This window comes from Gopherus evgoodei, chromosome 11 (genome assembly GCF_007399415.2).
Source record: "Gopherus evgoodei ecotype Sinaloan lineage chromosome 11, rGopEvg1_v1.p, whole genome shotgun sequence".
Classification (NCBI taxonomy): domain Eukaryota; kingdom Metazoa; phylum Chordata; order Testudines; family Testudinidae; genus Gopherus; species Gopherus evgoodei.
This window is the reverse complement of record NC_044332.1, coordinates 15,125,107-15,152,195: the sequence shown is the minus strand read 5'-3', so window position 1 is coordinate 15,152,195 and position 27,089 is coordinate 15,125,107. Positions and strand designations below refer to the sequence as shown.

The 27,089-nt window shown below is 45.5% G+C and overlaps 1 protein-coding gene across 1 annotated transcript in view; it reads left to right on the top strand.

The window, feature by feature from the left end:
* Positions 1 to 27,089, top strand: part of CPS1 (carbamoyl-phosphate synthase 1) — a 133,051-nt gene that overhangs the window by 89,400 nt on the left and 16,562 nt on the right. The window contains exons 25-33 of the mRNA XM_030580033.1: positions 1,398 to 1,579; positions 8,997 to 9,191; positions 9,983 to 10,050; positions 12,420 to 12,495; positions 17,529 to 17,606; positions 18,655 to 18,762; positions 19,650 to 19,739; positions 22,130 to 22,300; positions 26,639 to 26,713. Coding sequence (XP_030435893.1) covers positions 1,398 to 1,579; positions 8,997 to 9,191; positions 9,983 to 10,050; positions 12,420 to 12,495; positions 17,529 to 17,606; positions 18,655 to 18,762; positions 19,650 to 19,739; positions 22,130 to 22,300; positions 26,639 to 26,713 — 1,043 coding nt within the window. The remainder of the gene's footprint in view (positions 1 to 1,397; positions 1,580 to 8,996; positions 9,192 to 9,982; positions 10,051 to 12,419; positions 12,496 to 17,528; positions 17,607 to 18,654; positions 18,763 to 19,649; positions 19,740 to 22,129; positions 22,301 to 26,638; positions 26,714 to 27,089) is intronic.

Sequence of the window (27,089 nt, the reverse complement as noted above, 5' to 3'; positions counted from 1 at the left end):
GTAGCGAGCACGGGGCAGCTCCGGCAGCTCCTCATCGTAGCGGCCGCGGGGCAGCTCCGGCAGCTCCTCGTCGTAGCGGGCGCGGGGCAGCTCCTTCAGTTCCTTGTCGTAGCAGCTGCGGGGCAGCTCCGGCAGCTCCTCGTCATAGCGGGCGCAGGGCAGCTCCGGCAGCTCCTCGTCGTAGCGGGCGCGGGGCAGCTCCGGCAGCTCCTCGTCGTAGCGGGCAAGGGGCGGCTCCGGCAGCTCCTCGTCGTAGCGGGCGCGGGGCGGCTCCGGCAGCTCCTCGTCGTAGCGGGCGCGGGGCGGCTCCGGCAGCTCCTCGTCGTAGCGGGCGCGGGGCGGCTCCGGCAGCTCCTCGTCGTAGCGGGCAAGGGGCGGCTCCGGCAGCTCCTCGTCGTAGCGGGCGCGGGGCGGCTCCGGCAGCTCCTCGTCGTAGCGGGCGCGGGGCGGCTCCGGCAGCTCCTCGTTGTGTAGCTCCTCGTCGTAGTGGGCGCGGGGCAGCTCCGGCAGCTCCTCGTCGTAGCGGGCGCGGGGCAGCTCCGGCAGCTCCTCGTCGTAGCGGGCGCGGGGCAGCTCCGGCAGCTCCTTGTCGTAGTGGGCGCGGGGCAGCTCCGGCAGCTCCTCGTCGTAGCGGGCGCGGGGCGGCTCCGGCAGCTCCTTGTCGTAGCGGGCGCGGGGCGGCTCCAGCAGCTCCTCGTCGTAGCAAGCGCGGGGCGGCTCCGGCAGCTCCTCGTCATAGCGGGGAGGTTCTGGCCAGTCCGGACACCAGCCTGCGGCCTCAGCAGCTTCCCAGTCAGGAGCTCCTGCGGACAGGTCTGCTCCTGACGGTGGCTGGGCTCCAGCTGAGGGCTGAGGGCCGGCTTTTATTCTTCCGGGTCGCCTTTTGGCCCTCTGTGGGGCAGGACTTCCGCTTAGAGGCCCCGCCGCTATGGATGATTGATGGGGCTCGACCCTCCCAGATGAGGAGGGGAGCCACACCGCCTTGTTACATGTACTTTATGGAATAAATGACAAATCACAACGAATAGTGTCCAGTGAAGTTAGGGACCTCCTAGCTTTTGCCTCTTGGTTTAAATGCTGTCCAGACAAAGTGCATGTATTGGAAAGCAGCAGCAGTTGGCTGGTTAAGACAGACAAGTGTATTGCATGCATGCTGTCAGACAGACATGATGGAGGCCAGTCTACCCAGAGCAGCTGAGCTAATGCATGTTATGCTTGAGAACCTATATTTAAGGGTTCTTACCCTTACCATGCAAGGGCAATTAGATTTCGTGGCCTGAACTGACAAATGATGCTGTTCTTTTCCTTTAAGCCTGGCTGCTATAAGTGTTTGTCTGTGCTCCCTGATGTTACTGCTTCCTTCTCCCTCTTACTCTTCTGCCTCTTCCTCCTGACAGGCAGCAGTGTGGAGTTTGATTGGTGTGCTGTCTCCAGCATCCGCACGCTGCGTCAGCTGGGCCACAAGACTGTTGTGGTGAATTGCAACCCGGAGACAGTGAGCACAGATTTTGATGAATGTGACAGACTGTACTTCGAGGAGCTGTCATTGGAGAGGATCCTGGATATCTACCAACACGAGGTAAAGAAAAAGAAATCTAAGCCGCAACAACAAAAGCCCCTAATGCAGACCACACTTCTCAAAATTCATCTCCGTGGCTGCTTTGGCTGGGACGCTTTTAGACCTGTTTTACACACCATTGCTGTTCCTAGCAGACTGCTCGACAATGCAAAATAAATAGTAAGTGATTTTGCAAAGGTGGCATACGGTGCAATATTTACAAGCAGTTTAATTTGTTGCACAATTTATTGTCCAAATTTTTCTGCTCTTGCAGTTCTGAGTCTTAGCTCCCAAGTCTGCAAGCGCTTGGGCACATGCTTAACTTGAAGCACGTGGAATGACTCACGTGCTTAAAGCTAAAGTGAACTGAAGTGCTTGCAGGATCAGACCTTACAGTGTAGTGGTTACATGCTGGATGATTTCCAAAGGGTGGGGCTGGCGGGTGGCAGGCAGTCAGGCAGTGATGAAGGAGATGGGGAATGCAAATGACAGTCACGTGTGCAGTGAGAATCGGGCAAATAATATAGTGCAGGGGTTCCAAACCTGGGAGTCACATGCATGTCTCGGGAAGTTGCAACCACCCTGCCCTTCCCATATTACTAAATAGAGGGGAGGGAGTCCATTTTGCAGTGGGGTCATGTCTAGATGGGGGAGGGATTTGGTGGGATGGAGAAGGTCTGGAAAAGGGGAGTCAGTCTCAGTCCCAGTATGGACTTAACCCAGTATGGAAAAGCTTGAGATCCACGGGCATAGTGTTTATATTCCACAGATGTGGACTTCATGGTTGAAATTTTCAAATGAGCCCAGGGGAATTATGCACTGAAGCTTTGTTGAAATTTGATGGGGTTGGCTGCCTAACTCTCTTAAGCAACTTTGCGAACCCCAGCCTATGCGAAGGCTGTGGTTTATTTTGACATTTTCCTGACTCTCTTTTCAATATGTAACGAGCTGATCTCATCTGTTGTTTTGCAAATGGAAGCAGGTTTCTAAGGATATTATTGTAGCTTGGGCATTTTCTGATGGTACCGCATTAAAAGCAAGAAAAAAGCCAATCAGACTGATAATCCTGTTTACTTGTTCTTGGAAGCCATTCTTGAAAATGCAATCTGTGTCCATCTTCAGAATGGCTTTTCCTGGCAAGGACGGATCCATTTACCTTCTCACTCCTTTCTACTTCCTATAACGTGTTGGTAAAAACACAGACAGTAGTTGAAAAGCATAGATTGTGGACACACTGTTGCAAATTGTGATTCTGCTTGTCAGACTGCCAGCCCAGTTCTGTTCACTTGAAAAGTTTGCATGTGGTTCATCTAAATGAGCATCTAAACTCTCAGTTGCTTAACCAAAACTGAAGCTCTGAACCTTGGGTGTAGGGAAAATTAGTCTGACAGTCTGTCAGAGAAATAACGCTGATGAAACACAGCACATATTAACGGCGGATCAAAGAGAAGGTAGAGATGGGTGATGAGGGAGAAAACGCTCATTTAAACACAAATAGCTTTGGTAATTAGCAGCTGAGGTAAGAAAATGCACATGAAGAGAATAATGGATTTATACTGAAGTCTGGACGTTCGGTGGCACCTGCTGGTGTTGAAGTTGTAGTTTGAACCGAAGCATGAGGTGGAGCTGGGTGTATTGTGTAAAACTCAAACCGCTTCACTGCTCTGACTTCATTATTCGGTCGTTACCATATTTCCTTGTTGTCACTCTCGTCCTAATGAAGTGACTGTAATTAAGTGAAAGAGAGATTCATGGATTCTGGGGAGTGGTGAGAGACAGTTAAAATGGGGTAGATAAAGGATTTACTTATTAGACTTATTTCTTTCATGATGCTGAAGTGTCCAGCTGGGTAACCCTCCTTTGCTCTGTATAATTGTCTCTACAGATTTTAAATTGCTTGCTGGTCTAGAGTCTACTGTACAGACTTTAGATTGTGTTCCTTGCAATATCAACATGGGCTGTTTGATGTTTGCTAGGGAGATGTTAAAACCATTCGGGATAATAGGCAAATATCGGATTATGTTATTGAACAAATCCTAATAATGATGAAGATTGAGCCTTGGCTCTTCTCTAGTGCTTTTGCTCAGTAGACCTCAACTGTATTCACAAAGGAGGACAGAGTCCTTATGCCCATTTTACAGATGGGGAAACTGAGGCCCAGAGTGGTGAAGTGCCTTTCCCATCGTCTACCAACAGGGCAGTGACATATAGTGGATTGGAACCCAGGTCTCCTGTAATGCATAGTTTAACATATACCATTTGCTACATTATATTATTTAAAAAAGGAATGGGCCAAATGCTCGCAAATGCCCATTAAAGTCAATGCCTGAGGAAAGATTAAATAAAAATGAGGAAGCAATTTTGCAACACTAAACCTAACTGGTCCTAAAAATACTCACCCTCGTACTTAACTTAAAGTACAGGAATGGTCCCATCATCTTCTGTCAGGATCCTGGGCAAAAGTAGGCAGGACTAGTGGCAGAAGCTTGGGAGCCAGGACCTGTAGCCAAGGGTCAGAGCCAGTATCAGCATCAAGAGTCAAGCTGAGTGTCGAGGCAGAGTTGGAGTCAGGAGTCAAGCCAAGGGTCAGAGCTGGAGACAGAGTCAGGGATCTGGCTGAGGGTCAATACCAGTTATCAGGGGCCATGTTGGGGTTTTAGGGGTTGATCAGGAGTCAGAATGCAAGTCAGTACTGGGAGCTTGGAAACAGAGAAGCAGGGCAGCTGTAGCAGATAGCTAGAGACCTGCATTGTTGCCTGGGCACTTTTTGGTATGCCCCATGGTCTTCTATTGGATCAAAGAGCCAGATCACTCAGTCAGTCAAGGACCACTCAGTCTTATCACTAGAGGGAAAGCTTCCCGTGGCATGCAACCTCTGTGGATTGTGGGTTGTATGGAAAGGCCAAGTTACAGTGCTTCCAGGCAGTAATGTGGGGATGTTAGTTGCCTGGTAGTTCTGCAGACCTGGATTTAAGTCCTGCCAATCCTTATAGTCTTTGGAGACAACTCTGAACTCTGCCACACACAGTTTTCTGGACCTTTGAGCACAGTGAGAGATTTCAGGGGAACAATTCATGGCCCCAGTGCAAGAAAACACATCCCATGGACTTCACTTACATGTGTTGTCCTGAATAGGGATGGTTTCATGAATCTGGACCCATGCGCTCTGAGTGAAGCCCATGCCAATGTGTTTGTAAGACTGAGGCTTGATCCCAAGTGCTTCATTTGTTTTCAGGCTCTGTGAAAAAGAGAACCCAACTATGTTACTAATGGCATTAAAAACAAGGGAGAAATGAAAAGAGAGATTTTATTATAAACAGGATAAAATTTTCATGAAATTATGGAATGAGCACGTACCTTTACAATATGTTCTATCCAAGTTGTTAGTTGGTTCACTTTAGAATTAAAATATCACTGATGGTAAATTGGTATGTAACAAAGCCCATTGTCTTTCACTCATGTTGGTCTGCAGTACAGTGTTATCCTTAGCTGGCTAGTGCAATATTCTTTTAGTGGCCATAGCTTTTGTAACATATAACAGTATTCACAGTGACTTATCACTGAGGGTTAACCCCCAGCTCATGCTTCTTATGGGGGTGGAACTCCTATGACCTCTGCTATCTGCTTGGACAGCCCATCTTCTCCACTGCTCTTGAAGTCCAAGATAGCATCCTGTATATGCAGTACTGCAGTGTTCTGTTTTTATAGATGAGATGTTTATGCCAGTCCACTAGCTGCAAATGGAGATATGCTGAGTGAGGGCATATCTACATGAGCACTTTCGCGAGGCAAGCTGTGGTGTAAGTCTATTGGGCTCCAGCATACCGCGCGCTAAGTGTGCGTATGGACCCCGCTGATGCCCACGACGTCAGTGCGCACCAGGAAACTTTTAATGCACATCAGCAGAGTCCCTACAGATGCCTAGTACCTGGCATGCTGAAGTGCTGTAGAATTATAGCCCAGCTTGCTGCAGAGTAAGTGCTGGTGTAGGCATGCCCTGAAGCTGTTGTACAGAGAGACAGAAAAGAAACAAAAAAGAGAATGTTTGATGGAAGGCTGGATGTTAAAATAAATTTAGGATTAATGAATGTGTGTTTTGATCATGCAGTGTAAGCATGGTTTGGCTGGGCGATGAACAGGGAAAATATTGATCCAGTGTCATAGTATGATGATAAGGGACTGCTGTGAAGCTGGAGATGCTTTCTTTTGATTGAGACTATAACCAAGGGCCTTATCACTGCTGGACATTACAGACCCCATGGGACTTTTCATAAGCATGGGGGCGATGAGCTCCAGTGGCTTGGCGAAACCTCAGGTTAGATAATTACAGCCTTTCAACCTACCTTTCCCTTGAGCTGGGTTTCACGCTGTCTTAAATTTGTGTGTGTCGGTTTCAAAAGCCTTTGATCCCAGAAGTGGCTGTGTGTCAGCTATGGATGACGTGATCTCTGTACATAGTTTGCATATTTCTCCACGTGGATTGTAAAAAGCTCTCGTGCCCTTTGAGTTGAAAGGTGCTGGGAAAAGGTGCTATATAATGAATCTATATTAGGGGAGGAAATAACCACATTGCAATTATGCAGTTATAAGCAGGGTTTGTATTATTAAAATTCCACTGGCATTTTATTACCGATTTGTTTTCAGAGTCCCTTCCACATTTGGCGTACAAGGCGTCCATCCTCTTTTCCTTTAAATCTCTCATTAAAACGTAGTTCTTTGGAAAAGTCCATCAATGCTCAGTCATGTCAGTAAAAATGCACTCGCCAATTAAAACAGATTTGATACTCTCAGAGCCAGAGCCAATCTCCGGATCATCCTGTGCATTGTGTGTTTGATTTGTTCTCTCTGTCTGATAGAGAGAGTTCAAATATTGCAAAAGAGCGATTGCAAATGCGTACTTGATTCTAAAGACTTTTGAATTCAGCCATATTTTGGCCGTGAGTCTCCTTAATGTTGAGCCGCTTTACAAAACTCTGGCAGCGTAAACAGCTTGAAATTAGGCCTAAATGTATTTAACTATCCTTCACTATTACATTATGTAAATATAATTTGCACCTACACAGTTTTACATGCAATTTCAGGCCCATTATTATTGTGAATATTTTCACAAACATTTTTTGTTCCCAGTTTTTAGTATAATGTCTGTTCTATGTACAGAAACCCACATCTGCATGTGAAAAGGGATATTTATATGCAAATAAGCATATTCATTATTCATTATTCATCATTTATTATTCTCCTGTTTAAAAAGTTCAGGTCATCCGATGAGGAAACAAAAAAATACCGGGGGGATTTCCTGTTGTAACCAACAGTGAATAACGAAGAGTCAAAGTACAGAGTTTGCGAATGCCCACTAGTCTGAAATGTTCATGTGTTGAGTACTTGTGAATATTGAATACAGTAGCAGAAATCAGGATTCACTCACTAATGATTTGTGAATGAGGAAAAAAAGGCTAAATTTATCCAAGTAATTTAACCAATTTGATTGATTCTACTGGCTACTTAGATAGACTGTATTATCATGTGTGTTGTCAAGCACTGAGCATGCTGCTAGTACTTAAGAGAGGCTAGATCTGTGCATCTCAACTCTCAGCTAGTGGCCACTTGTGGCCCAATCCTCACCCAGCTGCAGCCCAATCTGCACATAGCTGCAGCCCATGTGACATCCTCAGGGCCATAACTAGGGCAGAGTGGGAGGGGCACCTGTCTCAGATGCAGAGCTGGTGGGTTTGGGGGTGCAAAAATGGGGTGGTGCATGATCGAGCCCAGCAGCATCAGCCCCCGCAGCAGGATCAGGCCCAGCAGCATTGGCAGGAGGCCAGGGTGCTCAGTACCCTCCCACTCTGCAAGATCGCGGATCCTGTGACCATGACTTGAGCAGGCTCCCTGGCACTAGGACCTCAGCAGCAGGCAGGCTGAGGTAGCAGAACTGCGGGTGTGAGGGGAAACAGGGAGCTAGGGCTGTGGGGGGCCTGAGGAGTGGGGTTCAGGGGCCTAGGGCCTTGAATACTGCGTGAAGTTCTGGACTCCCCATCTCAAAAAAGATATAGAAGTGGAAAAAATAGAGAGAAAGGCAACAAAAGTCATGAGGGGTATGAAACAGCTTTCATATGGGGAAAGGTTAAATAGACTGGGACTGTTCAGCTTAGAAAAGAGACAACTAAGGGGGGATATGATAGAGCTCTATAAAATCATGAACGGTGTGGAGGAAAGTGAATAAGGAAGTGGTAATTACTCTGTCACATAACACAAGAACCCAGGGTCACCCAATGGAATTAATAGGCAGCAGGTTTAAAACAAACAAAAGGAAGTATTTCTTCACACAACTTACAACCTGTGGAACTCTGCCAGGGACTGTCATGGAGGCCAAATGTATAACCGGTTTCCAAGAAGAATTAGATAAGTTCATGGAGAATAGGTCCATCAGTGGCTATTAGCCGTGATGCTCAGGGACACAACCCCATGCTCTGGGTGTCCCTAAGCCTCTGACTGCCAGAAGCTGGGACTGGATGACAGGGGATGTATCCAGGGCTGGCATCAGTGTTTTTGCTGCCCCAAGCAGCAAAAAAAAAAGTCGTATTCACGATAGGCGGCAGCTCTACTGCCGCTTCTTCTGCAGTGGCAGTTTGGCGGCAGGTCCTTCGCTCCGAGAGAGTGTGATGGCCCCACCGCTGAGTTGCCGCCGAACAACCACATGCGCTGCCCCTCTCTTCATTGGCCACCCCACGCACCTGCTTGCTATGCTGGTGCCTGGAGCCGGCCCTGGATGTATCACCTGATAATTGCCCTGTTCAGTTCATTCCCTCTGAAGCTTCTGGCTCTGGCCGTTGTCGGAAGACAGGATACTGGGTACATGGACCTTTAGTCTGACCTAGTATGGCAGTTCTTATGTTCTTATTATAAAAACTGTGCCAGGTATAGAGGTGATGCAGTTTACTTCTTCCCCAGAGCAGGGAGGAAGCTCAGAGTAGACTGTGACTCTGTGCTTGTCTTCATGAGGAAAAATGACATGCTCTTCTCTCCTGTTAGCTAAGACATGGTAACTAACATGAGGTTAAATCCTAGGGAAGTTAAGGCAGTTTGTAGTTTTACAATGAGTGAGCAGGTTGAGTTAACCCCTCAGCTCCACCATAATCTTTGCCTTGACCTGCTAACACATATGAAAGCTACAAACTGCCTTGTCTTCACTGGGATTTGAATTCATGCTAGTGACCACCTGTTGGTGAACACGAGGTAAGAACGTGCCTTTTTTCGTAGGGAAGAGGCACTCCGAATTGTAGTCTGCTTACTGAGATGCTCCTGGATCCCAGATATGCACAGCCCCTTGCGCAGGGCATATTATAAAGTAGCCTCTTAATGGACCTTACATATCAACAGCAGGTAACAAATGGTTAAATGGCTTTATCTCTGACCACCCTTTCCCTCTCTCTGCCCTCAGAAATGTGCTGGCTGCATTATCTCTGTCGGAGGGCAAATCCCCAATAACCTGGCAGTGCCATTGTACAAAAACGGAGTTAAAATCATGGGCACTAACCCTATGCAGATTGACCGAGCAGAAGACCGCTCCGTATTCTCAGCTGTTCTGGATGAGCTGAATGTGGCTCAGGCACCCTGGAAGGCAGTTAGCACTTTGGTATGTTGGGACGGGGAGCGTGCAAGGGATGGGTTTTTTAGGACATTTTCCTCGATTGGCATAGCTTACAGGTTCCTTTTGAGTGCTTTAGCAGGCATTGCATCTGGGTTCAGTAAGCACCCTACAACCAACATTTGTGAACTGCTTCATTCCCACTTTCTGCTGTGCTGTTGGATGAATTCTTATATTGCAGCCCTGGTCTGGCCAAGTAGTGACCCATGGAGAATGAGAGGATGTTGTTGGAGATGAAGGGGGAAGGTGACTTTAAACCACCTTTGTATGTCCCTGATCCTGAGGCCAGGGTCAACTCCCTGGCATAAATTAAAGCAACCACAGGGCTACTCTGACTTACCCTGAGCTGTCTATGCACCCGAAAAATATTGTTAAAGCAACTGAGAATTGCCAAGGAATAAGGACTTCTCAACAATGCCCCTTTTCCCTGAACAAACTTTCTTCACTGAGAGCTGGAGGGGTGACACAGCAGATGCTATGGCAGCGCCAAAGCATTTGAAGATTGCTGCATTTCTGGAGCAACATGAAGAATCCAACGCAGAGCAGAGGATCCAGCCCTGTAGTTTATCTGGATGGCTTCTTCACAGCCTACTGTGGGATACAATCAGATTTTCTCACAATGGTGTATCTGAGTTAGATTGAGAAGATCTGGAGAAGCAGAACCAAAGAACACCAATTCAATGCAAGCTGTAGACTCATATCTGAGTTTTTACTATTTGCCATTGCAGGTATTTTTTTTTAAATATTCACAGTATGTTTTTTCCCCTCCAACCCTTTAGAAAGATGCTGTTGAATTTGCGAACTCCGTGGGCTACCCATGTTTGCTGAGACCTTCTTACGTTTTGAGGTAAAGCTTGTCTGACAGTGCAAATCAAGTTGCGTGTGCTATCCGCAAATCCCCTTTGAGAAAGGTGAGAGGTAGGCTAGTATTCCAGGAGACAGACAGAAACCACTGTGCTGAGTGCAGACATCACAGAGCTTTCAGGCTTAACAAGCAGAGCACCTGCCAGGATGACAAAGGATCCAAAAAACACTAAATCCCTAGGGCACGGATCAGAGGCAGGACACATCTGTTTGCTTTAATACTTTTCTTTATGCCTCGGGGCCAAAAGCACAAGTCATCTGTGATATTCCATCTGATATTCCTGGAGATCCTTTGGCGCATTCTGTGGAGCGTACCCTTATGGTGGAGAAGGAAGTGGTTTGGCATCTGGAAAAGGGTTAAGGAACATGTATCCTGCCAGAAATGACAGCCTATCCTTGTATACTATCAGCACTTCTGGGATGCAGCTTCTTGCTTGCAAAAGTTCATTTGTGCATGGTCGTGCTTTATGTCCCTATATTTTGGCATCTGCTTGTCTCTAAATACAACACCAAGCGTTTCCAACAGCTAAACTTTGAAACAAGTTGCATCAGCACACATAGAAGTTCTGAGTGATCACTCTTTGGAGCTGAATGCTGCAAGGAGCTTCTTCACTCCTGAGTGGATAGGAAAAGAGAAGTAATTTGCTGGGCACAATTTGCAAGTCTGAATGGAATGGGAGATGGGTTTCTTTTCATAATAAAAAGAGATCAATATCAAGATGAAGGGGCACAATATTCACTTTGAATGCAACAAAAAATCTTTTTATTAACAAAAATGAGATTTCATGTAGACTGTATCCTTTTAGAAGTGTCCTTTAGAATTTGATACAGGATGATCTTTGTATAGAATTTACACCATCCTATCTATTGCTGGGATAAAATTCTCTAGTAAATGCTGTAGAATGGTTAAATCCTACAGAAAGGATGTCATTCTCTGCTAAATTCTCTGAGTTTGAGTAAATTCTATATATCCTATTGGTTTCATCCCTATTAAAACTCAGTAGAACTTTTCCATTAGGATAGTTGCAGTATGTGCAGTACACACACGCCACTCATATAAGTGTAGAGCAACGGTAGAACAGATAGGCATGGAGGAATTCAATATAGAAAAGATCTGCTGGCACATATTGTTGCTCTCTTGATTGTATTCCTCAGCTGCTCAATTAAATACAAACAAGAGTCTTAAGATTTGCCAATTGACTTGGAAAACAAAATATTTAACCTTTAGTTTACTTCAGTATTTGCCTTATACACAGTGGGCCAGATCCTCAGCTGGTTTACATCAGAATAACTCCATTGAAATCTGTGAATCTACCCCAGTTGCAGAGCTGAGGATCTAACCCAGTAAGAATAGGAGAAAACAAGACAATACTGCAGATACTGAAGTCATTTTATCTATTTATCTTAGGCAAAATTGACAGACTTTTAAGAGCCAGTATTGCAACTCAAATGACAAGGATTTTTTGATGAAATAGCCTTAAAACACCTCTTCTCCAAACTTCCTTGAGGATTATACACTAAAATGAAGGGGAGACTGAGAATTACTGAGCGTGCAACATAGAAAACTCCCAAGCATAACAACTTTACAATTCTTTAAAGTTTAAACAATTGTTTGAAAGGGAGGTGAATAACTTCTTTCTTCCAGTCCCCCCTTCCCTGTATTGTACTACGGATGGTGGGATTTCAAAGAAAAAGTTTTTCAGATAAGGTATTCATGCCCTGATAAGCATTTGGGAAAAGCCATAGCGAAACAATTCTCAGCAAAGCACAGCACATTTTTGATGCACTCCTGCTGTCATAAACATCACCAGCCTATGCAGTTCAGGCTCCATGTGACATTGTGGCAGGCAATCGGTTTAGAAGTATCCCTTTTGATAGTGAACGCATAGCTAACATGCACACACGGAAAAAGATCAGAAGTTAGTGGTGAGCTGAGGTGAGAGAGATTTGGTCCTGAGTGGGAAGCAGTTGCTGAATAGGTATCTCCTAGAACATAAAAAGAGTTTTGCCAACCCTTTAAAACGTTATATCAGAAAGGGGATCTTTGGGGAGGGTTATGCTATACAACCACACTTCTTTTTTGATTCTTCACTCAAGCACTGTTTTTCCTCCAGTGTTTTCTTGAGGTCACTCAGCTTGTTGGGTAAGTACAATAGAGATTCGCTTTGGAGACCAACTCCTCCTTTCCTCCAGCCAAAAGGGGAGCAAATGGTTTGAATCAGGGCTATGCTTGGATAGTCTGTAAGAGTCAGGTATTCTGAGAGCGAACACTCTGATGTCTAGTTTGCTTGGCTGCTTTGAACTACAAAGGAAGCTGACCTGTTCCGTTTTATTTGATCTCCTTTCTCTCAGTGGGTCTGCAATGAACGTGGTGTTCACAGAAGAGGAGATGAAGAAGTTCTTAGCAGAAGCCACCAGAGTCTCCCAGGTATCAGCCTTTGCCCTATCTGTGCCTTTACATCTCTTTTCATTCATTATGCTCATTTCATTTGTACTTCCTTCTTCCCTGTCTCTTCCCATGCAGCCTCTTCCTAGCTGTTTGCTTCCTCCTTTGCGGATGAGGCAATTTAAACATAGTTGATGGCACTTGCCCCTTCGCTCCCTTCCCTAAGGGGTAGATTCTGATCATCTGTCGACTGAATAGTAACTTACTCTGCCAGTAGCCTCACTGATGCCCGTGAGGCCATTCATGGAATACGGTACTACTCCATGTATATAGGGATCTGGCCCTTATGGAGGTTGGGCACCAAGGTCAAGTGCAAATAGCCATTTATGGTTGGTGCATAAGGAGCCATTATTTAGAGGCTTGCCTTTGTTACCTATGCTAAGCATAATATATTGGGGCTGGTACCCATCCAAGGTAGTTATTAGTGAGAGGTAGCTGCAATTTTGATCTTATCTTTTTCTTTTTGATATCTAAATCCTGTCACTTGGCATCTGTCCACAACTTGGATTTTAAACTGACATCTCATCTACTATTGATTTTTTTTAACTCCATTCCTTTAAATGCATAAAACTTTGTAAAGTTTCATGGTGACATTTAACGTCTTCCCATCTCATGTTGTGTATTCTTTTCTTGTGGCACAAGGCAAGTGCTGCTCTCTGCTTAACATATTTATCCTTTGGGATCATCAATCCATAGGGCTTACAATGCAGAAGATGAAAGCTGTTTTTTTCCTTTTAAATGCTTTCAAAAGTTAGTTTGGGGTAATTTTTTTTTAATACAGGGAAGAGTTTGATCTCATGTTGGTGAAATGTAGAGGGAGCAGAAAAGTGAAATGGGAGTTATTTCCAAGAGCAGCATACAGCAGGATCTAGCAAACAAAATCCAAGAAATCTGCTTGTTTTGCTCAATTATTTGTTCTGCTGAGTTTCAGCATGCCTGACACAATCAGTGTTAATATACAATAGATATTTGGGAGGTTGAGTAAGGGGAAGGATAGGAACATTAAACACCTGTGAAATATCCAAAGTTCATCACTGTATGGTAGTCCTATTAACAGTCTCTAGATTTGGTCCTGACTCTTTTCCGGTGTTACTGTGAGTTATTTCCTCTTTCATGTGTGGCTTCTGATCTAAGCAAACCTGCCATGCAATAAACACTTACATCACAAATAACTGGGGGCAAAAAAAGCTGGCAGTAACTCTTCAGTAACGCAGGATTCTGGTACAGATAAAGCTCATTACGTTTTGACAAAGTTAGATATTTTTAAGAGTGATGGAGTTAGGCCTCCAGCAAGGTGAGATGAGACAAGTGATAAGACAGTGCTGGTGATAATACCTTTAAAGAAGAAGAGAAGTCAATACAATAATACATAATAAGAATACCTAGTACATTTTCATCTGTAGGTCTCAAATCACCTTACAAAGCAGGGTGAATATGACTAGCTCCTTTAGAGAAACGAGAAATTAAGCACCAGCTATTCTGAAGAGCTAAGGGCCAGCACCCACAGCTGGAGACAGATTTTCAACATACTAAGCACCTTTGAGAATAGAGCCCAAGGCCCAACTTTTTAAAGGTATTCAGACATTTGGAGTTTCGAGCTTTGTAACCCCTAACTTGTTTAGGAGCCAAAATCTCATTTTCAAAAGAGAAGATTTAGGCAATTAGGAGCCAAAATTTCATTGTCGATCGATGGAGCTATGATACTTTGCACCTGCTGAGGCTCTGCTCCTTAGTACACAGAGATTCCTTTGGGAGCTGGGGCTGAAGAATCTTGGCAGTACTTATTGTATTATATCCATGGGGACAAGGGTGGGGGTTCTCATGCAGTCCCCTGTGGTTGAGAGGTGTCACTACACAAATGGTACAGTGACACTTGCTGTAGTCACTGCTAATTGGGCTACTGTGATGTATCTCCAGTGTTTGAGCCTTATGGCCTTCACCCTGCAAAGACTTGGGCTAGCCCTATGCTGGAAACTTTGAATGGAATAACAACATCCCTGAGGGCCTTATTTCATTCAGGGAAATAGTATCAGCTGCATCTGCACTAAAAGGGTTTGTTGGTATAGCTAGACCAGCAAAGCTTTTCTAGCATAGACAAGGACACACAAGATTGACTTTACACACTGGGAGTTGTCCTGTTACCACACACTATCCAACAAAACCTTTCCAAGCAGGTATGTGGCCAACCAGCATCACAGTTTGGTCTGATGTTTATCCACATCATTTTCCATGCGGTTTTTACTTTTTGCATCAGTTCTTCCACTGAAGAGCCTCATCAGGCACTTAGTATATCAATAAAGTTCTACGAGTAAACTTTCATCCTCCTCAGAAACAGTGAGAGGAACTGGAATAAAGTAGGTCCTGTGCACACTTAGAAGTGTTGATGAAAAATTTCATCAAGACGAAAAGCCACACGATACAATCTTCTAAATTTATGAAGCACTGTAGCTGGTGGCATTGTCCTTTCCTGGGAATTTACTCTCGCTCCAATAAATATAAGGGATTGTATTTTGTAGCGTTTGGACCTGCTATATATTTTTTTCCCCAGAGGAGCCTTTTGAGCATCCACAGGCTCTCATTTATTGCATTTTATTCTCTAATAAATAACAGGCAGTTAATAGTGGGTGGGACAAGGAAAATGTTGAGACGTAAAAGTGGCCCAAATGATGTTGCATCAGGAGCTGGAAAGAGCCAGGCTTTGGGAGGAACAGGGGAGATGCCTTTATCAATCAAAGCCAACAGTACGATTTACGTGTTAAAGGTGATCCGATGTTAGTATGTTCAGCACAGGTGTGGGGTGCTCTTCCTTTGCTATTCTGCAGTTTGCTCTGTTCTGTTACCACGCCCCTGTCCTGTTTATATGCAAAGCCACTGGGCTGGGCTGTCACTTTGATGTGGATTATTATTATTTACACTTCACTTTACAATAACACCAGAGGCTCTCATTGGGATTGAGGCTCCATTAGGAGACATGGGGTACAGACAGCTAGAAAGACTTCTGTTAATCTATTTTAGGTGTGTATCTAAACCCCTCCCAGCCTCAGAGGGATATTTATCCTCTGAACACCCCTGGGAGGTAAAGCTGTGCTATTATCCCCATTTCACAGATGGCGAATTAAGTGTCTTGCCCAAGGTCACACAGGAAGTCTGTAGCAGAGCAGAGACTTGAAGCCACTCCTCACAAGACCGAGGCTAGTATCCTAACCATTGGACTGTCCCCCCTCTCTGTCCTGCAGGCTCCCTGCCCCAAACTGCTGATGGAAAACTAAGGGTGGGAAAACAAAAAGAGGAAATAGGAGCTGGGGAACGAGGGTATCACTGATAGCAACACTTAGTTATGCAGACCAGCTGCATGCATCACTTGATGGTTCTGTATGATTTTATTTTCAATTATTCTATTAGGGAAGTGGTGGAATCCTCAGAGATTTTTTAAGGTCAGGCTTGACTATGCCCTGGCTGGAATGATTTAGTTGGGAATTGGTCCTGCTTTGAGCAGGGGGTTGGACTAGATAACCTCCTGAGGTCCCTTCCAACCCTGATATTCTATGATTCTAATCTATAAGATATGGTTAAACACAGAACTAGAATAGTTATCAGTATTTCCCACTGCCTGTGTACCAAGCCAGGAACAGTGGGCAATTTGCTGTAATCATCACAGTAAAATTCAGCTGGGCAGCTTGGATTATGGACTGATCCAGGGAGGGGATGGTATGTGTAGCAGGTGGCATGGAAGAAAGTTGTGGAGATGCTTGTGGAAGAAATGGGCGATCCAGTGTGGGAGGAGTGGATCTGTGGAACTGAACCAGTTGGATGAAGGAGGGAAGGAGCTGTGAAAGGCCTTAAAAGTAAGGACAAGACACTTGAATTCAATTCATTAGAGAAGGGGGAGCCAGTGAAGGGATGCAGGGAGGGGAATGATATGGTGACGTGACAGGCAGGGGAGATAATCTTTTTTTGAATGGACATGAGAGGGGCAATGTGTGGGTATTGAGGAGCCCTGGGAGAAGCTACAGTGGCCAAGAGTAGAGGTGGTGGCAGCCTAGACGATAGTGTTGCTGCGTGGACTGTGTGGACTGTGAGGAAAAGCGAGATCTTGGCAATGCTATGATGCAAGAAGCAGCTTGGATGTGTGGGTAAGAGAAAGGGCAGAGTCAAAGATGACACCTATGTTCCTGTGTCAGAGTGAGATGGAGGGTGGTGGCGTCAGCAGCGGGACCCGGGCTTTGTGCATGTGAGGAGACAGGGAGACAGAGATAGGGAGGCGGTGGAAGGGGGTGAGCTGTCTCATATGGAGCAGGTGTGCCAGACCGTGCAGGGAGCCAGGAAGAAGAAGAAAGTGACTGATACGGGCGAGGGGATGTGGTGAGAGCCATGGATGAGTAATGGTGGCCTGTTTAGTGGCAGATCATCAGTGGGGAAACCTAGAAGTTAGGCAGTGCAGTGGATTCAGCCATGGGATGGGAATTAATCGAAATATGTAACTTAACTGAGTGAGCAAACAATCAGTAGTGCAAAGTCCTCAGTTGTGCAGATACCCAGTTATGCTATGGACCAGTAACCCAAACCAGGAGGGGGTTATGACGTTCTCAGAAGAGGAACATTAATCTTGTAGTTAAGACACAGGTTTGGGTGTCAGGAGCCTGGGGGTGAAATCCTGGATATAGTGGATGGGAGTGTTGCCAACAACTTCATTGGGTCAGGATTCCATCTCTGGGCTGTATTTCTCTTTCTGCCACAAACTTCCGCTTTCACTGTGATGAGTCACGCAGGGCCCAATCCTGCTAAGGGCTCTGCACCTCTTGTGCAGCACTTATCAAGAGACAGTCAGCCTGTGCAAGGCTGGCTTCTTCATCAACCTGGGCCTCAGTTTGTTCGCCTCTGAAATGGGGATATTAATACTTCCCTCATGGTGTGGGGCACCCAAGATGTTTCCAGTGGCCAAAGGCAGATCACTCCCTCGGGACCAAAAATGCTTCCACATAAAAGTTTTATTTTCTGTCATGTCCTGGTGATAGGAGCACCCAGTTGTACTCACAAAATTCATCGAGGGAGCCCGAGAGGTGGAAATGGATGCCGTCGCCAAGGCTGGAAAAGTAAGAATTTTGGTTTTTTCCTTATATTTAATTTCTCCTATTTTTTGTTTTATATTATTCTGTTTTTACGCTGGGGTGTGCAAAGTGTGAGGCACCTGGGTTTGATTAACGCCTTGGTAAGAAGATGTGTTTTTTGTGCGGTGGTGCATAGAGATGCTTTGTAACTGAGCTGAATAGGGATGAACTGAAAACAAAACTGCTTTTTCATGGCTATCCAGTCTCCTGAGATTTTCTTGCTTTTCTGCCTCACGAAGATGGCTACCATTTGTCTGCAGTTTTTGTTTTAAGATTTGCTGTTCTTCCTTTTCTCTGTGCCTTTAGTCTTCCTTGTACAGTGAAAGAGTGAGGTGAATATATCCAGCATTAGATGACACACATTTCCTATTCAAGGCCTTTGCTTTTCTCTACAGACTTGTTTAGCATTTCCCTTGGTCTGGCACTCAGTATTCAAAAGTGACAGTGCTTCTCACCACGCCTGATCCAGTGTCTGCTGGAGTCAATAAACAAACTTCTTTTGGGCTTTAGATTGGGACCTAAACAGGAACATAGGATTTACTGAGACAAATCAGACCATTGGTCCATTAAGTCCATTATCCTCCCTCCAGCAATGATCAATACATGCTGCGTCAGAAGGAAGTGAAACAAATCCACAACATAGCCACCCCTGTGTAGAAATGATGCACATGGAGAGGGGTAGGAGGGAATTGCCTCCTCCGGACCACACAGACAACTAGATGATATCCTGAAGCAGGAGATTTGCTTTTCATTAACATTGCTGAAGCTTGCAGTGCTACAGCACAGAAGTTAGTAATGGCCATATTTTCATCCACTAGTCCTTTTTGATGTCCTGCATCAGTAATCGCTCCTGCTAAATTTGCTTTAAGTGCCTGGAAAATTTGCTTTAAGTGCCATTTTTGTTTTGTTTCCTCATCTCTTTTAATCTCTCCCCATGGGCTTGTTCAGGACTCTTCTTTGTATTGGACCTGGAGGTGAGTATGTAGCTGGGCATGTTAGGCTGGAGGATCAATGACTCTTTTCCTTTGCACAGGTTGTCTCACATGCTATCTCTGAGCATGTGGAGGATGCGGGAGTTCACTCTGGAGATGCCACCCTGATGTTGCCCACACAGAGTATTAGCCAGGGAGCCTTGGAGAAAGTGAGTGTTTCACTAACATTGAATAGGCAGTTCAGAAAGTAAAGATCCAGAATCACATTTCCTCTTCCTTAGAAGATACTTATATATTCAGGAACATTTAAGCAAGTAATGGTATTTAAATTACAAAAATGTCCAGAAACTTGCTCCTCACAATGGTCCATAATATGGAGCTGAGGTATATAAACCCCTCTACTAAACTTGTGGGACATTGTGTATTAGGCTAGGACATGAGACAGTGGCTCCTGTAACAGTTTATTCCAGTGTACTATTGGTACAGATACTGTTGATTTCTGGTGATACAAGTATATTGCTAAATGTCTTTTGGGAAAACCTCAGGCAAAGCACTTGTTTCAAACTTTAAAATACACACTTAGCTGAAACCCAGTATAACATGGGCAGTTATCTTCAGTTGATAAGAAATGTGAACCAATCCTTCCTAAGTTGTAGGGTGTAACATTCACGGAGTCACCATCCAAGATGTAGAGCAGGGGTCGGCAACCTATGGCACGTGTGCTAAAGATGGCACGAGAGCCTATTTTTAATGGCATGCTGCTGCCTGCCATTAAAATATATTACCGGCACGCGAAACCTTAAATTAGAGTGAATAAATGAAGACTCGGCACACCACTTCTGAAAGATTGCCAACCCCTGATGTAGAGATTAAATGTGAGAGACTCCATTTTCATTCCCATCACCTGAAGTGGACATTCTGGCTCTGGATTCCTCAGGCAAATAGGACAGAAATAATCTCCAAAAGATGTTACTGGTTGTGAGGATGATGGAAAAGAGGATATGGTTTAGTAATGAGATAACTCAAAGGGTTAGGAAAGCCACATTTGAGCTGATCTGTTTGTAATAAATAACATTACGCTGCCTATTTTTTGTAGGTGAAAATTATCACCAAAAAGATTGCACGTGCCTTTTCCATCTCTGGCCCATTCAATGTTCAGTTCCTGGTCAGAGGAAACGATGTCTTGGTAAGAACTCCCACCTCTGGTTAGGAGGAGAATATTGAAAACGGTTTCAGTTTGCGTCCCACCAGTGCTCCCTTTCTCTGTGCTCGCCCCAAAGCAGAGGGGCTAAGCCAATTGCAGCAGCATGCTGTAGTGCACGGGCTGGAGCTGTGTACGTAATACCTGCCTCGTCTGATGGCGTATGGATCTCTGTGCCATTGATATGTCACTCACTGCTTTGTAAAGCACTCTGTGGTCTAGAGTGAGAAAAGAGCTTGTGACAGGGTTGGGACTCACCACCGTGGCACCTCCCACTGGTGACTCTGGGAATTAGCTCAGTCCATTGGCACGCCCCCTCCTGGTGGTGTCCTGTCTATCGTCTCGCCCTCGGTTGGCATGTAGACTCGCATTGCTCCCAGTTTGCTGTGTCCTCTTCAAGCCACTGCCCTCCAGCAATGCCCCTTAGTCCATCCTCACCCCCTTCCGGGGGTGTGTGTGTGTCAATCAGCTGTCTCTCTGCACCCCGGCCAATGTGGGCAACTGCACCCCCAAAGTCACACCCCTCTTGGCTGGGGGTTGGTGAAGCCGTAGATGGTCACTCCCATCGGCTGGGTGTAAGACAAGGGGGAAGGGGGGACCCTCTAGTGGCAGCCATCCTGCCCTCCTTCTCTCCCTACATCTGTCCATGTCCCTGGGCTTTTCCCCTTCAGCCTCTCCCACCACCTAGGTCCTTCCCCTCAGGGCCTGCAGTCTGGCAGACACCGGGCTGGAGTTCCCTTCTGCTCCCCTGGGCCTGCCCAGCACTGCGCTGTGCCAGCTGCTAGTCTCCCAGCTCTGGAGACAGACCTTCCCCTATCAAAGACCTGGGACAGACTGCCTGCTCCCTCCTTGAGCAGCCTTTTTATAGGGCTGAGCCTGGCCCTGATTGGCTGCCTCCAATCTGGTCCCTGATTGGCTCCCAAAAGTCCCTTTTCTTATTGGCTGTCTGTCTGCGCAGGCCCACTGCTCTGCTGCAGCTTAAATTCTCAGGGAATGGGGCAACCGCCCTGCTACAGAGCTCCAGGCCTTTAGAAGTGGGCAGACTTGTGCCTGGCCACCTCCTGGGTTTTTCAATGAGACTACAGAGCTCCATCTGCCTTCGCTGTGTTGCAATTTGCTGGTGAAGCTGTGAAATTGCTGTCTGTCAGCAAATGTTAGTGTGAGACTGTGCTCAAATCCTACCCAAAAGGATCATTTCCAAATGTGATTTATAGGAATCTGACTCATGCCTCATCTTATAAACTGAGTGTAATCTTGACTTTATCCTACACCCACTGATCTTTCGGTAGTCTGGATCTTTCTGGGCAGCATGCTAAAAAGCTAAAAGGACAATATGAGTGGATGTGAAAGGGACAAAACAAGTTTGTGGGCCACTAAAAGGTTATCTTTAAATAGTGTGGTATTACTAGCTATTAATAACAGATGTAGTGCGAATGTCTGACCTTTTGCAACCATCATTAATGGGTGCCTTGCTTGCTGTCACTAATGGGGAAAGTCAAGTGAGTTTGTGATTGGAAGGGCAGCTGGGAGCTGTGGCATAGCATGGGAGATTTTACTAGATTAGAGTGTTGTTGGTCTGCACAAGATCTGGTTGAACTACTAGTTGGGGAATAGATCTTTCCAGCCCTGTCTGACCTTGTTCTCTTCCCTCTTCTCTTGTGATCTTCTTCTCTTTTCCACCCATCTTTTCTCTTCCTTTGTAGCCGCAGTTCATTCTTGCTGTCTCTCATGTACCCTGATTCCTCCTATACCCTCAAACCCCATGTGAGATTTTGTCATGGGCACAGCCCATCTTTGTTGTTAGCTTTTGTCACTAAACAAATTCCAGCTACGGGTCCAGATGTTCATTTTCCCAGATGCTTACCCAAACGCACCTTCACTCACAAAAGAAGGATTGTGTGACCATAGAAAGAGCAAAATAGGCTTTAGTGTTTGTTACTAGCTAATGGTGGTTCCTCCCTTCCCCCGGCTCTAGTCTGGGCACTGATGTATTTGAAACCAAGGCTACAGTGTGGAGAACACAAGGCAAATTTTCAAAGGCGACTGGGGATTGTGGGTGCCTCCGTTCTTGGGTATCCAACTGGATAGTGCTGAGTACCTGCCCTCTGAAAATCAGACTCCTTTAAGACATATCAAGTGTGCTCCCAATACTCAGAATCTTTGATCACAATTCCCATGACCGCCTGTGCTTCTTTGATGGGAATCTAGAGAGATTTCTCACCAGCTACTGTGAATGCTACCCCAGCAACACTGGAGACTAGCTTCCAGACACCTCCAGAGCATGCTTACACTTTGAATTAGTATTCCAAGGAGGGGCTTTATTTCTTTGCTTAACAAATCTGTGGCACTGAAGTATCTACTCTTTACCTCCTCAGGTGATAGAGTGCAATCTGCGGGCTTCACGCTCCTTCCCCTTTGTGTCCAAGACTATTGGCGTGGACTTCATTGATGTGGCCACAAAGGTGATGATTGGAGAAAAGATCGATGAGTCATCCCTGCCTACACTGGAACGGCCCATTATCCCTTCTGAATATGTCGGGATTAAGGTATGGCTTTAAAAAACAATGGGATGAAGGAAGCAGCAGAGAAATTCCACTGGTGGGGGCTGGGAGGGGGCTCCTGTTAATAGGAGTGATGTTATGATCCCATCCCTTCGCTACCTTTAAATTAATAGGAAACAATCCTGCCTGGGAAAGGAGATGGAAATGCAATAGATCTTTTCAATCTTTTATTACAACAATGGCGGTGGGTGGGAATTATACAGTATGAGAAGAATCAAAGAAAATGTTATTCATTGACACAATGGTCTCATAGACATTTGCGAGATTTGACTGTCATGAGCCATCTTTCAAATTAGCTTCAATCTGGGCTCTGAATGTGCATATCCAAATTGTATAGCCCAAGTTTAAACCTCTTGCTAGTGCTGTCTGAGGAGTGTGCACAAATCTACGTTCTCAGTGTCTCAAAATTGTATGCCCAAGGATTTAGGAATGGAATTTTGTCTGTTTAAAATAAAAGGCAGGGGGCGTCTCCATTTGAAAATATGACTAATACACTATGGGTGAAATCCTGGCCCCATTGAAGTCAATGGCAAAACTCTCCTTGACTTAAATGGGGCCAAGATTTCACCGTTCTTAAGTCTACGCCTGTACACATACCTAAATGATAGGGACTCTAGACATTTTCAGCACACATCAAGAAATAAAATTCTAGTATAATGTGGAAGAGGAGTGCAGACAATCTGCTGCATGTATAAGTAGAAATGTGTCTAAATAGAATATTTTTCAAAGTTCAGAATTTTCAGAACTGTTATCAAGACTTTACATTTTTTGAGAGCATATCTTGTATGTACTTAGATATACAGGGAGTGAATGAAACGTCCTTCTACTAATCTAATGTCCAAAACAAACTGCGCTATCCTACTAGGAGGTCGATGGCTGACTTAGATTAGCCAAGTAGTCACCAAATTGCCATACCATGAAGAAGCTTCACATTTTGTTTTATATCTGTGGTCAAGTTTTCTGAAATTAATGGTGTGGGGTTTTACTAGTTTATCCCATGGATCCTGCAGTGTTGTTAATGAAACTATCCAGGGTTACATCTCTTTCAGGAGCTCTCTGAGATTTGGTCCTGGGAAGCTCTTGCATTGCTGATGTGCTGTGCTTGTTTGGTACTGTTAAATTTAAAGACTTGTTAATAGATTAAAACATTTTGAACTTTGAAAAATATTCTATAAAGACACAATCCTCCTCATACACACCTATATTTTCTGTATGCCTCTGCCACATTTTTATTTCTAGGAACATTTGCATGAAAATGGGATTTGCTTCTTAAACTGCTCTTAAATGCTCTGAAAAAAGACTGTAAAAATGTTACCTTCTTTCTCAGTAGATCTGCTCCCTGATGTATTCAGAGCCATAGCTTCTTGATTTCGGTGACTGACATATATTTTCGCTGTGTTTCACTGCAGAGCCAGCTCAGCTATAAGAGCTATATAAGCTATATATATAAGAGCAATATAAGAGCTATATTCAGCAGCCCAGGATGCTAGCTGGCAGGGGAGATGAGCAGTCCAGAGTGCTGCCTGTCAGGGAGCCAGCTGCTTGGGCTGCGCAGCTCTCTGGACAGGTGGTTCTTTGGACTGCCCAGCGTCTGGAACTGGCTGCTCAGGTTGGACACCCAGGCAAGCTGCTGTGAAGCCAGGGAAGCTGGAAGCCCAGAAGAGCCCAACTGGGTGATGAGGAGCCTGGAGCCAGAGAGCCCAGGGAGGTGGCTGAGTGAGCAGGCAGGAACCAAGGCAGCTTTCCATGGAAAGTTTTGTCTAAATTGACACAATCCCACAGAAAGTCTTTATTTGAATGAAACAGTATTTCCTGACAGAAAAACGCCCCATCGCAAAAATATCTGACCAGTGCCACTTAGGGTACGTCTACACTACGGGATTATTCCGATTTTACATAAACCGGTTTTGTAAAACAGATTGTATAAAGTCGAGTGCATGCGGCCACACTAAGCACATTAATTCGGCGGTGTGCGTCCATGGTCCGAGGCTAGCGTCGATTTCCGGAGCGTTGCACTGTGGGTAGCTATTCCATAGCTATCCCATAGTTCCCACAGTCTCCCCGGCCCCTTGGAATTCTGGGTTGAGATCCCAGTGGCTGATGGGGCAAAAATCATTGTCGCGGGTGGTTCTGGGTAAATGTCATCAGTCATTCCTTCCTCCGGGAAAGCAATGGCAGACAATCATTTTGCGCCCTTTTTCCCTGGATTGCCCTGGCAGACGCCATAGCATGGCAACCATGGAGCCTGTTTTGCCTTTTGTCACTGTCACCGTATGTGTTCTGAATGCCACTGACAGAGGCGATACTGCAGTGCTACACAGCAGCATTCATTTGCTTTTGTATTATAGCAGAGATGGTTATCAGTCATTCTGTATCATCTACTGCCATTGTAAATTGGCAGTAAGATGACGGTTATCTGTCGTTCTGTACTGTCTGCTGCTATCATGGGTGCCCCTGGCTGAGGCCAGGGGAGCAAAGGCAAAACTGGGAAGGACTCCCCGAGTCAATCCCTCCTTTATGGTGTCCAAAAATAGAGTCAGTCCTGCCTAGAATTTGGGGCAAGTGTACTAGAGAACCAGTGTATCAGAGAACCAGAGAGCACAGCCGCTCCGTGTCAGATCCCGCAGAAATGATGAGCTGCATGCCATTGACGGGGGGTGCTTCCCTCCTCCCCCAAACTTCCTGGGCTACCGTGGCAGTGTCCCCCCCATTTGTGTCATGAAGTTATAAAGAATGCAGGAATAAAAAACAATGACTTGTTAGTGAGATAAAATGAGGGGGAAGCAACCTCCAGCTGCTATGATAGTCCAGGCAGGACATTAAGCGGTGTGGGGGAGAGGAGCCAAGCATCCCACTGCTATGATAGTCCAGGCAGTACAGAATCTTTTCTTTACACATGCAAAGGAGGGGGCTGGATGGAGCTCAGCCCCCAATTGCTATGATGAAGACGGTTACCAGCCATTCTGTACCATCTACTGGGAATGACCGGGAATCATTCCTGTTTTTACCCAGGCACCCCCAGCTGGCCTCACCTGAGGCCAGCCAGGAGCACTCAGCAGCTATCAAGCATATTGTACCGTCTGCCACTGGGGAGGGAAGAGGAGCGGATACTGCTCTTTACTGCTGCAGCATCGCATCTACCAGCAGCATTCAGTACACATAGGGTGACATTAAAAAAAGTCAAGAAATGATTTTTTTCCCTTTTCTTTCACGTGGCGGGCGGAGGGAGTAAATTGACGAACTATACCCTGAACCACGCCGGACAATGTGTTTGAACCTACAGGCATTGGGGTCTCAGCCGAGAATGCAAATACTTTTCGGAGACTGCTGTGGACTGTGGGATAGCTGGAGTCCTCAATACCCCCTCCCTCCCTCCATGAGCGTCCATTTGATTCTTTGGCTTTCCGTTACGCTTGTCACGCAGCACTGTGTAGCCTGGAGATTTTTTTCAAATGCTTTGGCATTTCGTCTTCTGTAACGGAGCTCTGATAGAACAGATTTGTCTCCCCATACAATGATCAGATCCAGTATCTCCCGTACGGTCCAGGCTGGAGCTCTTTTTGGATTTGGGACTGCATCGCCACCCATGCTGATCAGAGCTCCACGCTGGGCAAACAGGAAATGCAATTCAAAAGTTCGCAGGGCTTTTCCTGTCTACCTGGCCAGTGCATCTGAGTACAGATTGCTGTCCAGAGTGGTCACAGTGGTGCACTGTGGGATATCGCCCGGAGGCCAATACCATCGATTTGCGGCCACACTAACCCTAATCCGATATGGTAATACCGATTTTAGCGCTACTCCTCTCTTTGGGGAAGAGTACAGAAACCGATTTAAAGAGCCCTTTATATCGATATAAAGTGCCTTGTAGTGTGGATGGGTGCGGCGTTAAATCGGTTTAACGCTGCTAAAATCGGTTTAAACGCATAGTATAGACCAGACCTTAGTGTGTTTCAGAGAGCAGCACATCTGTCTCTTTCTCTCAGGAATCAGACATTCAACAGCCTTTCTGTGTTAAATGGCCTCTTAAAAATCACAGTGTACCACAACTTATTAGAAATCCTGCCTTGGGTTACTCACAGGGGCATTTTGCTGGTCAAATCCATGAACATTTATCCCATTTTCTGACCGAGGCTCTAGGGATACTTGAAATCCATTTGCCTAGTATTCTTTCTGGTCATCAACCTAAACCAATGCTTTTCTTACACTTATGCACCTTGTACATAACCTGGACCTGTATATCTCTCACTTCCGTAATGTGTACACCTGAATTCTAATTCATTTAATATTCCCTCTCCCTTATATTCTTTTCCTTCCTTTTGCCAGGCTCCAATGTTCTCCTGGCCCCGACTGAGGGATGCTGACCCTATTCTCCGATGTGAGATGGCTTCCACTGGGGAGGTACCGTTCACATTTTTTACTAAGCTTTCTTTAACAGATACTGTTAATGATCGTATAAGTGCAAGTATCCAGATGGAATCTGCATGCTGAACTGAAAAGAACCAAAGTCTTTAAAAAAATTAAAATTGGACATCTTTCCCTCCTCCAACACACAGATACTCGCCTTGTCTCTAGAAAAAACCCATAAAGGCATTCCCCTGAAGAATGAAATTTATTTGGCCACTGGATGTCCCTCTTCACCTGTACCTCAATTCCATCAGTCAGCGAGGGATTCAATGAAAGCATGAAATGTGTTTCTCAAAGCGAGCTGTCAGGTTCTGGAAAGTTCTCAGCATGTCAGTACATTTTATGAATCACTTAATTCCTGACAGACACA